At 46.1% G+C, this 12298-nt stretch overlaps 1 protein-coding gene across 1 annotated transcript in view; it reads left to right on the forward strand.

The window, feature by feature from the left end:
- The window catches only part of LOC135287548 (TOG array regulator of axonemal microtubules protein 2-like), a 30596-nt gene extending 18512 nt beyond the window's left edge, over positions 1–12084 (forward strand). Inside the window, exons 15-22 of the mRNA XM_064400841.1 lie at positions 260–495; positions 2018–2170; positions 3339–3456; positions 4439–4542; positions 5911–6115; positions 7289–7505; positions 8590–11290; positions 11745–12084. Coding sequence (XP_064256911.1) covers positions 260–495; positions 2018–2170; positions 3339–3456; positions 4439–4542; positions 5911–6115; positions 7289–7505; positions 8590–8888 — 1332 coding nt within the window. The 3' untranslated portion in view covers positions 8889–11290; positions 11745–12084. The remainder of the gene's footprint in view (positions 1–259; positions 496–2017; positions 2171–3338; positions 3457–4438; positions 4543–5910; positions 6116–7288; positions 7506–8589; positions 11291–11744) is intronic.
- Positions 12085–12298: the final 214 nt, after the last annotated feature.

Below are 12298 nucleotides of genomic sequence, written 5' to 3' on the forward strand. Positions count from 1 at the left end.
CAAAGCTGTGAACATTTTAGAAGAGTTAAGTAGAACACTTGAATGAAATATTTTTTTTTAGGCCTGCAGTAAGCAGGTCTGAGACCAGAAATTGGTGCCAGAGTAAAAGCCTTTCTGTGCTTGTGCTCTCCTACTCTTACTGTACTTTGATGTTTCTCTGGACACAGTAGGATGTGTTGTCATTTTCTGGGACTTCTGTTGCAGGCAACTGGTTTTCTTTTCAAGGTGATTCTTATGTTTCCCCTCATGACTTGTCCAGGTGGCCAACCTCCGTTCCAAGGTGTCCTACTCTGCAATTGTCACTCTGGGAGAGCTCTTTGCGACCTTGAAGAAGAACATGGACTCTGAGGTGGATGAGGTTGCTCGGGTCCTTCTGCAGATGGTGTCCAACTCCCCAGAATTTGTTCAGAAAGCAGCCAGTCAGACCCTGGGGATCATGGTGGAGAATGTGACTCCTGCACGAGCAATGACTGCTCTCATGGACATGGGAGTCAAGTAGGTTGTTCTTCTTTTAGTGATATTCTTCACCTTCTAGTGTGTGGGAGGGAGAAGGGATGAGACAGAGAATGGGAATGGTGGGAGGGAAGGGTCCTGTATGCTGCATCTTCTGTGAACTCAGTGACTTCATTCTCCAATCAACGTCATTTCTCTCTTCTTGTCACCTGTTTCTGCCCTCCTGCAGCCTATTAGTTCTCAGAATCCCAGAACTTTAGAATATGGGGAGTTGGAAGGGGCTCATCAGGACCATTGAGTCCAGCTCCTGGCCTTGCACAGAACAGCCCAAGGGTCACACCAAGTGCCTGAGATTGTTGTCCAAATGTTTCTTCAACTCTGTCAGGCTTGGTGCTGTGACCACTGCCCTGGGGAGCCTGTTCCAGTGCCCAACCACCCTCAGGGTGAAAAACCTTTTTCCTGATACCCAAATGAAAGCTCCTCTGACTCAGCTTCCTGCTGCTTCCTGGAGTTCTCCCAGGCTGTCAGATTTTCCTAGCTGTGGTGACTGGTGGGGAAGTGAAAGTGCCTGCAAAGGCTGAGGATAGAGCCTTGTGCTTTTGTGGCAAGAGGGACAATTGCAATTGCAGCTGTGAGTGGTGTTTGGTATTTCACAGCACTAACCACAGAGGCCCTGGGAAAACCATGTCTCCTCATGATGCCATTAGCTTGAGAAAGGAGGAGGGTACTTGCTGGGGTGTGGAGCACATGGGGGACAATCTGCTGGGTGTGGCACAGCCTGCACAGCAGGTGCAGCTCCTGTCAAAAGGAGTCTTGTATGACTGTCCTGGCCATAGAACTCTACTTTCTATTCAAACTCATGTTTCATGTTAGCCTTGGGATGATGAATCACTTTAAAGGCACCTTCACAGCCTGACTGCCATGGGACAGTTGAAGCACATGCTGCCTTAAATGTTGGTGCTGGGCCTGATAGTTCCCAAGAGACACTCTCTAGAACAGGACAGCCTGGCTAAACTGCCTGTCCCTCCTTTCCTCAGCTTTGGAATAGGGTAAAACATTCAGATGTATCCGTTGCCAAGCCTCACAGAAGAAACAGGCTGCATTGCTGGATATTCTGCAACTTCATGGCCCACAATGTGTTTTCCCTGCATTTGTTTCTTCCCAGAGGCCTGCAGATTTGGGGATCATGGGTGGAAAGAGCCTCAACCTGCTGCAGCTCTGTGTACTGGCTGCCCTCTGATGGGTCAGCATGAGTTGTCTTTAATTTCTAAATCATTCATATGTAATCTATTTCCTTAATCTTTCTCAGAGTAAATACTGTGAAAGGAGCTGAGTATCAGAGAGTGCAGGGAGACTGAATTCCTCCCTCTGCCTTGCAGGCAGTCCTTCTGTACAATGCTAGCTTTGTGTTTACCTCAGTTCAGAACTTTCTAGCGGTGTCTAAAGTTGCAGGGAGAAGCCAGGCCTCCTTCCCCCAGCAAGGACAGGGAGCAGGCTCTGGCCAAGGCCTGTGCTGCTGCTGCTCCTTCTCCCTGTGCCCCAGGGTTTGCTCTCTCCTTCCCAGGAGCTGCCACGCCCAGGTGCGGAAGTGTGGGGCCGAGCTCCTCCTGTCCCTGATGGAGAGAATTGGAGTCACAAAGCTGGCAGGCACAGCCAGGGCTGAGAGGCTGGCACACGTGGCAGGGAAGCTTGCTCAGGACTGTCACCAGGACACAAGGTAATGATCTTCATTTCACCTCCTAAAACAGGAAAAGCCTTTTGTGCCTGGCTATAAAGGTAAAACCCCATAAGAGTGGAAACTGAAGGAAATATGAAGTTCCCTCACTGTGTGAATAAGGCTCATAGAAGCATGGAATATGCTGAGTTGGAAGGGACCCATCAGGGTCATCGAGTCCATCTCCCGGCCATGTGCAGTGACCCCAAGAGTCACTGCATGTGCTTGAGAGCATTGTCCAACAAAGGCTTCTGGAGCTCTGTCAGCCTTGGTGCTGTGACCATTGCTCTGGCTTGCCTGGGCAAATGACTGTACTGGGTAACCTGAGGTTGGCCAGCAGAAATGAGCATTGCCAACTTCCTGTGGCTTGAAGGATTCTTTACTGAGATCAAAAGAGCTCAGATGAGCCAGTCCAACAGTTTTCTTTGGCCTTGGGTGCACAACACAAAGCCAAAGTGTTGGCTAATATTTATCACTGAAGGATCCCAAACATCCATTTCTCCTTAACTTCAGACTTTCTTAGAAATATTTCAGGGGTCTTTAGCCAACATATTCAGTCTTTCTGAACTTGGTCTGCAGATTTCTAGAATGCTGTTTTCTGTGGCTCAATGACCTCCAAATTTCTTCTTGAAGAAAGCTGTGATTTCCTAGTGGCAAAATCAACCCAAACCACCAAAGTCCCCTTACTCTGATGATGAAATTCCCATTAATAGCTGCCAAGAACACCAGAGCAACTAACTGCCCCTGTGCATACATAAAGTATAGAATAATCAATAGGATGCATGAGGTGTTTTGTCCTGGCTTCCCTGCCAGTTAAAGAAAGGCAAATTATTGTGCAATGGCAGCAAGACATTGCTAATAGGCTCTGACAACAAAGCAGATGTGTTTTGCTTGTTCTCTGGGATCCTTTGATCCCACAGGAGCACATCCACAGTTTCAGAGTGAAATGGTATTTTTCTGTTGCCCACATTCTCCTCTTGCCTCCTGTGTTCATCTGACAGCACTGTGCAGTGTCAAGTGGAGGCAAATCTCCCTCTTTGCTGAGTAGGTAATGCCTTCTTGTGCAAGGATTGCACATGATGAATTTAAGGTATAAGCCTCTTCTGTTCACACTCTTCCTTTGTTTGTTCACTTTTCTTTCCTTTTCTCCCTCCCTCCCTTCCTTCCTTAGGCATTATGGACAGGAGATGGTGAAGATGTTGCTCAATCATCAAAAATTTAAAATGCTTTTGGAACGATCTCTTTCCACCAGTGACCTGGAAGATATTCTGACAAGAATGAAGAAGAAAGTAAGTGCTTGGCAGGAGAAATGTCTCCTTTGTGCAAGTATTGCCACTGCTAATGTGAGATCAAACATCCCCAATCTGTCTTGATCTCATTCCTCTACTACTGAATCATTTTTCTCCTGGGAATGAGCTGTTAATCCTCAGCCTGTTCATCTGCAGACCACAAAGAAATTGATGTTATTAGGGAAAAAGTGGGGTTTGAATATTTTCAATATCATTCACAAAGAAGAAAGGGAAAGAGAGCAAATGGGTTTACATTTAAGTGTAAGGCCCCACCATGCTCTCCCTCCTCTGCCCAGTAAAGCAATTAAGTGAGAATAGTGCTTCTGAAGAGAACAGAGTCTTTGCAAAAGATACTGGAAGTAGTAGTACTAAAAATTTCCAAATTTACAAAAGATGGCCAAGTCAATCCTAGTTACTACAATTACAGTCTTTTGGGAATACTGCCCTGCTGTCAAGCTCTGTGGAACTGGAAAAATATTGGTGAATTCAGCAGCATCTAGTGGAAACCCCTTTGTTTTTGTTTTTGTTTTTGTTTTTTTTTTTGGGGCGGGGGGCGGGGATTTTATTTTTTTATCAACATTACAGAAGGGAGCATGCCTTTGTTCAGGCACAGGGAGAGTGAGTGTTGAACCAAATCCTTCCAACACAATGGGCCAATCCCCAGAGAGTCCATTTTTTTCTGTTGCTTCTGTTGTTTACGAACACTCGTTGCCTGCCAGTTTGCATTATTCCCGTTTATGCTCAAGACTAATGAATTTGGGATTTTAGACTGCTGCTCAGTCTGGTAGCACCCATAACCTGCCTTGGGCTATTGAAAACAAAGAGTTGGCATCACTGAATCCCTGGGCTGTTTCCATCTGTAAGTTAGGAAATGTTTCCCTAAGCCTTGGTAGCAGTGATCCTGGTTCTAACTTGTGTTTTAAGCAGGGAATTTCCTATTTTATACTCTAAATATTGATGGAGTTTCTCTATGTCTTTGTAGGGGATGGAAAACCAGAAGGCTGAACACCCATCTGTCAAGGAGCTGGTGAAGAAGAGGAACGATGGCTCCAAGAAGCCCCAGGCCACATTGTCTTCTAGCAAACGGTACTGAGCACTTTATTCAGATGTGACAAAGCACATGACAAGCTGTACATGTCTCTTCCTCAGGAAAATCTTTCTGGCAGAGATGACCAGTGACACAGATTGTTCTCTTTCCCTACAAATGCTCTATGATAAAAAAAGTCTACTTCTGCATTACACTGAACACAACTTCTTTGGAGGGGTTTTCACAATTGAGAGACAAAAAGACCCCATTGGTTGCAGCTCAGATGATCCAGTGCAGTGGCAAGGGCAGTGGTATGGAGGCTATGACAGGGCCAAGTTTCTGCTGCCTGACTTGGGACAAGGAAATTCAATCAGGGCTTTTTTTTCACCTGAGTGGAGTCTTTTCCTGATGGGTGTTTTGATGAGAAGTCTCAGTCTAGAAGCAGGATGCCATTCCACAAAGATGCAGTTCTCATGCATGTGGTTTGGCCTGGCTGAATCATGGTTTTCTTGCCCTGAAACAGTATCAAGTTTGAGTAGTAAGTAGCAATGCAATTCCTGATCAACTTCAAACAACAGGTGTCTCAATGTGTACTTTTTGTCTTGATATTCCTGTCCTTCATATGATTTGCTTGATGGACAGCATGTTTGGTTTATTTCATCCTGTGCTGCAATCAGCATTTAAGACAGGAATTTGGTCCTTGCTGTCTCTTCATGGCAGTTGCAGAGCTACTTGTACCTGTTCTCCTCTGATCACAGAGGGGATTTATTTAGCTCTGTCATGCTCAGCAGTGGCAGGAAAGTGACCACATGCCTCAGTAGCATAGCTAGCATCTTTCCATGCTCATGCAAGAGACAGGTTGATCCAGGAGAATTGTTCCCAGGGGGGTTGTTAAGCTGTGGATCTAGTCTCTAGGGAAGCAAATGAAATGTGAGCATAGTTCTGGGGTGTCTGGCTTCTGTTTTTATCTCTGTGACTGATTTTCTGAATCCTTCACATATGACCCTGTTCATCTGTTCAGATGCATCTGAGCTATTTTTGCAGATTGTCATGCCTGGTTGTACAGACACTTCTCCAGAGTGATGAGTTTCCTTATTATGAGACACAAACATCCCATATGAGGAGCCACTTAAACTTGGAAGTAGTGTCTCTCTTTCTCCACAAAGCAATGTGACCTGTGTGCCTTGGCAGCCATCTGAAGATAGATCAGATGCATCTCATCCTTGCTTTTTCTGAGTGAGCACTGGTGAGAACGTTCCTTGCAGATTGTCTCCCAAAATGATTGTCATTAGGTCCACATTGTTTTTCAGAGCCTCATGACTTTCCAGCTTGAAATCACATCATTAGAAAAGCTACTGAAGATGTTTTTCTCACAATTTACTGAAGGTATTATCACCAACAGGTCCTCATTTGGTTTTATTTTCCAGGGTGAAATCTACCTCTGATGGATGCCTCCTACACCGTGCACAAGCCCAGGTCACGTTACCTCCAGTTGAGGAAGAAACGGAGCTGCTCCAGAAGCTTTACAATCTCCTGGAGGCCAAGGGGTTTCAGACGCACATGGAAGGAGTGTCACTCCTCCAAGACCTGTGCAAAACCAGCCCCCAGCTCATCTCCACTAACATTGTCCAAGTATGTAGTGTATCTTCATTGCTCCTTTCCTTTAGCTCCTTTCCTAAGCCTGTAGCAGTAAAGTTAATTCAGTGTGTCTTGGCATTCCATCCTGGCTGTTTGGGACACGCTGGTCCCTCTTACCCAGGCAAATTTAATGCAGGTCCAGGCTTCAGGACAAGTTATTTCAGTCCAGCTGTATTTGTCTGGCAGGTGCCTATTGATGCTGTTCATCGATGATGACAGAATTTTCTGCTGGTGTGACTGCTGCTCTCTCCTACTCCCTGTTGGGTTAAGTGAAGGCAATCCAGCCACTGAAAGCATGGCAATTATTCTCTAGACCAAAAATGGGTTTACCTAGGGAAGAGAAGATCAGACTGGGTTGGTTTAAACCCAGGGTTTTTTTTAAGAATACTTCCATATACTCCATCTAGTCTTGCACAGGCACAACTCTGGCTCTCATTTCCATCCTTGTTCCTATTCCTCTTGGTAAAGACAGTTCTCACCCTTCTTGAGGGGTCTTTTTTTCTGTTTGGAAAAGGAGGAAAACAGCTAAGGACTCATATCTGCCGTCTCCTCCCAGTAGCTGCTTTTCCCCTTTCTCCAAGAAAAGGTGCCTGATGATGTGTCTGTCAAGGGACTGAACCTGCTCTAATGAGGGCTGTACAGCTCATTAAATTCCAGAAGTCTACCTGTTGCTTAGAGAAATGGTCTGCATCCTGGAAGAGTTGATCAGAGCCCTGCACTTCTCCAGATACTGCCGCTGAGACAAACAAAAGAAAACTTAGATCTCCTCCAGCCGTAGTTTTGGCAAAATCCTAATTGCCCTCAGTACTTGAGGCAACTGTATAGAAAACCAGGCATTGTAAACATCTGCTTCCATACTTCTAAAGCAAAGGTAGTCTTTAGCATGAAGAAATGGAATGGATTTAATGATTTATAGATGGAGAGAAATACCATAGGAACTATTCTGTCCCCAACCAAACCTCTTAAAAACAGAAGAAAATCTTTCTAGCAGCATGAGGTTGCGCCACCATTCCAGTGAGTGGCCCACAGGAAAAGAGTGAAATTGTGCAAGCAAGTGCTGACCTGGCAGAAAGGATCACTCTCATCTTTTACATTGCTGACTGCTACATCTACTCTTCAAACAAGGACATGTGAATCCAGCTTTCATGTTGTTTGTTCTCTTCACAGATTTTTGAATATTTTGTCCTGAGAATATCTGACAGCCACAAGAAAGTGAAGCAGAAGGCGCTGGACGTGCTAGCTGAAATCACAGGCGTCCTGAAAGATGCCTTGAACCCGGTGATCATTGGTTTGGTGGAAGGAATAACGAAGAACCTGAACTCCAAGGATCCCAGGGTTCGTGCCGCAGCTGTGAAAGCACTGGAAGAATCCATTGCTCATTTAGGTAAGGCTGAGCCCTGGCATGGACTCTCCTCACCTGTGTCTCTGTCTCTCCGACACAAGAGAGTGCTGAGTGCCTTGATAGCTGCTGTTGTCTGTGGAAAGCTCCAGCTGGCATCCCCCAGAAGCTGTGCAGGTGCAGTCCTTATGCACCAGTCCCCCAACAGGCTTGAACGTGATCAGCATTTCCCAAAAGTCCCAGGAGCCCTTGGCTCTGTGCTGCCTGTCTGAAGAGCAAGTCCCAGACTACAGCTTTGCTACAGTTCAGAGGCAAAGGGGGTTTGGAGTTTGCTTGGGCCCCGTTTGACTTCCCAAATGAATAGCTTTGCTCTTGGCATGAAGGGAGACTGATCCATCAGAGCTCCTGCAGAGCAGCCACCGGGAATGCTCTACATGATAGGCATTAGCTGCCTATTTACCCCTTTTCTTCTTTGTCTTCTATTTTCAAAGGGGAACTTAGGATTTGCCAAGTTCATTTCTTTATAACAAATAGGTATAAACCCAGCTGTCAATGGTGCCTTGTTCCACATGTTGTTTTGCATGGGGCAAGATGTCTACAGCAGTTAACTACATAGGCAAAGGCTGCTCTAAATTCCTTTGCCACACAGATTTATGTCAGCTCTGAAAATGTCACACTGGGGAAATGTGCCTGAAAATAGGAGTGTTGAAGAGGCAGGTGTTCAAGGGGAGTTGCCACTTTCTCCTCCTCAGCTGCTCTGTGAACTCAGGAACTGCCTGACTCGGTGCCATTCTGTGTCCCAAGTATGGGGTTCTTCCTTTTTGCTCTGGGATGCAAAACCATTTCACTACTTACATGTGACTGAACTCTTGATGTCCCTGATGGGAAATGTTTTAACATAGCTCCTGATACAGCAGACAACTTTGCATTTACAAATGTGAAAGGAGAGCTTTTCTTTTGCAATTTAAATCCCTGCCAAGCAGGCTGGAAGGAAAGAAGAAAAGGATTCAAAAACCAGCAGAAATGTACTTTATTTTATAGAATGGGGTTGCCCCTACCCTTTCCCTCTGCACTGTCCTTTCTCCTATGGTCTCAGAAAAGTGAGCAGAAACATGTGTTTCACTTGTAGATAAAGTATCACTGCTGAAAGAGTTCAGCTACCAGTGGAATCAACTGAGTGGCCAAGCTCTGCTGGATGTCACGGAGTGTATCACAGGTATGGCCTCCCCTTCTAGGCCAAGAGGTCTTCCCAGGGAGTATTTACAGGCAATGCCTGTGAACAGACAGCAGAGTAGCTCCTCCAAACCAGGAGGTGCTGAGCTTGTCCCTCCTGCCCAGTGCCCAAGGCAGGTGTATTTGGCAGGTTTCCCTGGCTGCTGCAGAGCTGTGCAGCACCTGAGATGGGGCAGAGCTCGGCCTCGGGGCTGAGCTCCCACTGGGGCATCTCAGAACCCAGCTCCAGGAAAGGGAGGGACTCAAAATACCCCAGCTGGCTCCTCTCTTGGAAGCTCAGGGACATCTGTCATCTTTTCGGGAAAATGGTGCCAAATGCTGTTTCAGGGGATCAGTTTGTTTTGTCCTCACAGAACTCTTGTTTTTCTCTTGGAAAGCTTTGAGGCTGAACTGTGCAGAGCCTGGGGTCACAGCTTAGGTCAAAACTCAACAGATGTATTAGAGGCAGGGATTTAGTGCAAGGCAGCCTTTGGGGGCAGAGGGGCAGAAGCAGAGTGCTGAGGCTCCCTGCCTGTGCTGTCAAAGTGGCACTGGACTGAGCATTTCAGGGTGTGCAAACAGTGTCTGCCTGTGTCAGCACTGTCCAAAATGTTACAAATGCAGCTGATAATTGATTCCTCAGAGGTGCTTGCTATGTCAGCAATAGCCAAGGAATGGGAAAATTATAATCCCAATATATAGTAGAACAGACTATTGATGGCCTTGCTTTAACTGGGGCTAAAGCCACTGCTAATTAGGCCAACATCTTTGAATGCAAGGTTTAATACACTTTGTGTCTTCATTGGGAATCTCAAAAGGGCATGTTCAGCAATTGGGAATGTCAAAGGCCCTTTAAAGAGCTTTGAAAAAAGTAGATCTCCAGCAACAGGGAATTTAGTTTTACAGATCTTTTGATCTCTTTTTCAAATAAAGGAATGAAACATAAATTAGGACTACTTTAGAAAAAGTAGATGTTCTCTCTGAGATTCAGTAGGAAGAGACAGCTGTTCCTTACCTTCAATAGTCACCAATGTCTTTAATTGCATTTAAACTCAAATGAATTCCCATGTTAAAATGGGTATCATAACCCTTTTCCTGCTTAGCACAATTGGGGTTTGGGTACTTTCAGGAGCTGTTTTAATATTGATGACTGCCAGTGGATTAAAAGCATAGAGAAAATGAAGTCTCTTCCACCACAGAATAATAAATGGCTACTAGATAACATTTTGCCTGATCAGAAAATAAGAATGGTCTCCAGAGCTTTTCAGGATTTGAGCTTTCAGCCAAATCTGCCATGCAAGGAGCCTGTTGGTAGTAAATTTTTGTCTGTGTTTGACATAGTTTGGTTCAGAAAATGAGCAGAGAGCAGTTTTCAGAGACAATATGAGAAAATACTTGTGTTTTGGATGAATTTCAGTCCCTTGTGTAGCATTTTGCTCTCTCTATGCCCCTAGTTCAGTGGACATTATAAGAAAAAATGCCATTAAGATTGGGAGGGGAAATGGCATTAAAATGTGGAGATGCTCAAATGCCATAGCAATGGGGTCTGGATAATTCTCTAAGGCACCCTGAGGTTTGAAACAGCTGCTTGTTGGAAGCCCCAGAAGCATTCTGCCAAAGACACCAGCTAGTCACTGATGTTTCCAATCCAACTGTCAAGCAGCAGCCATCTCTGGTGGGCTGGAGTTTTGAGGTGTGTTCTAATCCTGCCCTTTGCAGTGTGCCACTGAGCAAAGGGAAGAGCCAGATTAAACATATGGCACTTGACATCAAAGTTATGAAAATGGAATCATCCCTTTTATTGGAAATCCCTCCATTTCCTCTCTACGGTGCTTTTCCAAATCTTCAGTGTGGGTTTAGACAACTTCTTAATGGAAATAAAAAGCAACTGGACATTTCATTCATTGCTCATGCAGAAAGTGATTGTGCAATAATTTAGTAAAGGTACAAAGTCTGCCACAGGGACAAGGCTGTGGTTGGAGAAATTAGTCCTGAGGGGTTGGTGGTTCTGTTTCCAGGATGATCAGCTGCTTTGCCCGTTTCTGGATCATGGGGCTCTGTGCTATTTTGCTGATCTTAGCCAGAAGGCTTCCAATTAGCAAGAGCAGAGGTAGATCCCTGTTTGCATTAAGGCTGGTGGTTGAGAAGCTGTGTCTCTCTCCCGGCAGTGCTTGTGGAGTGGGTTTATGCCAGGAGCCCTGAAGTGGTCCAGCACGACGCCCTGCCCGTGCTCTGGTCCTTCCTGGAGAACAAGGCGCTGCCGGTGCGAAGCGCCAATGTCCGCACTGTGGCCACCAAGCTTGCCTCTGCCCTCTACAAGGTGATGGGCACCAAGCTGAAGAGATGTGCTGCCAGCCAGCCTCCACATGTGCGGGAAAACCTCTCCAAAATGTTGGGCTGGTGAAGGCATGATGTTCTCCAGAGAGATGACAACGTGCTGAGTTGGACACCTCCAGATCTGCCTTGTTAGCTGTGCCAAAAGAGACCAAATGCTAAGGAAGGGTGTGCACCTGCCCCCTCTCTCTCCATCGCCCTTCCTAGTCATGGCATGGGGGGCCCGAAGCAACTCCAGACTGAGGACAAGGTGAAGGCTGATCATGGCTCAGCCTCACACAGAGGTGAGGGGGAGCTGGGCCAATCTCTGGTGGGAGGAAGGGTCTTGTGGCAGCCCAGAGAGCCTGTGCACATTGCCAGGGAACAGCTGTGCCCTGCATGTGCCCCTGCAATGAGCTGTGCTGCTGCCAGTGCCTGTGGAGCTGGAGGGCTGCTCAGCTGTGGGGCAGGGAGAGGAGCAGGAGGGTGCATGTGCAGCTGAGCCATTGCTGGAGAGCACAGGACTCTGGGCTCCCTGCTGTCCCAGGGCAGCCCAGAGGCCAGGGTGCTCCTGTGGCATTCCTGTGGAAGTGGGCCAGGGTTTTCCCTTGGCCTGCCTCAAGTGCCTGCCAGCAGGAGCATGTTTCCCTGTGCAGCTCTTTAGAAGTTTGCAGGATGTCTGTCCCATGAAATATGGAGCTTTAGCTGCTTTAGGTTTGCATTGTGGCCCCTGTTAAAATTTGTGTCTCCATTTTGCAGATGTGACTGGTTACAGTCTTACTGAGAAGGTTCCTCTGGACAATTCCCATGGTGCCTTACCCACAAAGTCCTTGCCTGCTGTACAGAAGAGCTCTCTTTTCTCCAAGTTCAGGAAGAAGCTGCTGCCTGTATGAAGATTGTTTGAAGAATAGGATTTATATGTTAGGTTTTGTAGTAGATGTACATATGTTCTGATCCTTAGATGTAGTTTTGAATAAATGTGTTTTGATTGTACCTTTAAATCTTGATTACATATTTTTAATTGTATATATTTTATACTAATGATGAAAAAAAAGTAAATAAATAAATTAAATTTAAATAAACCGGGAGAAGAATGTGAGACCAGGTCCTGCTAGCCTAGAGATGGTGGGAGTGCAGCTCACTCAATGTGCCAGTGTCTCACCACATCCTTTCCTCCTCACTGGGCCTCTCCTCTTCCTCTTTGGCCATGTTTTCTTTGTGTCATTTGTGCTGCTCTTTGTTACTTGGCATTATGACAGGGCCACCTGTTGACTTATTTGGGGGACAATGGATCCACAAGATCCTGTATAGTC

The sequence above is a fragment of the Passer domesticus genome, chromosome 30, assembly GCF_036417665.1.
Source record: "Passer domesticus isolate bPasDom1 chromosome 30, bPasDom1.hap1, whole genome shotgun sequence".
Classification (NCBI taxonomy): Eukaryota; Metazoa; Chordata; class Aves; order Passeriformes; family Passeridae; genus Passer; species Passer domesticus.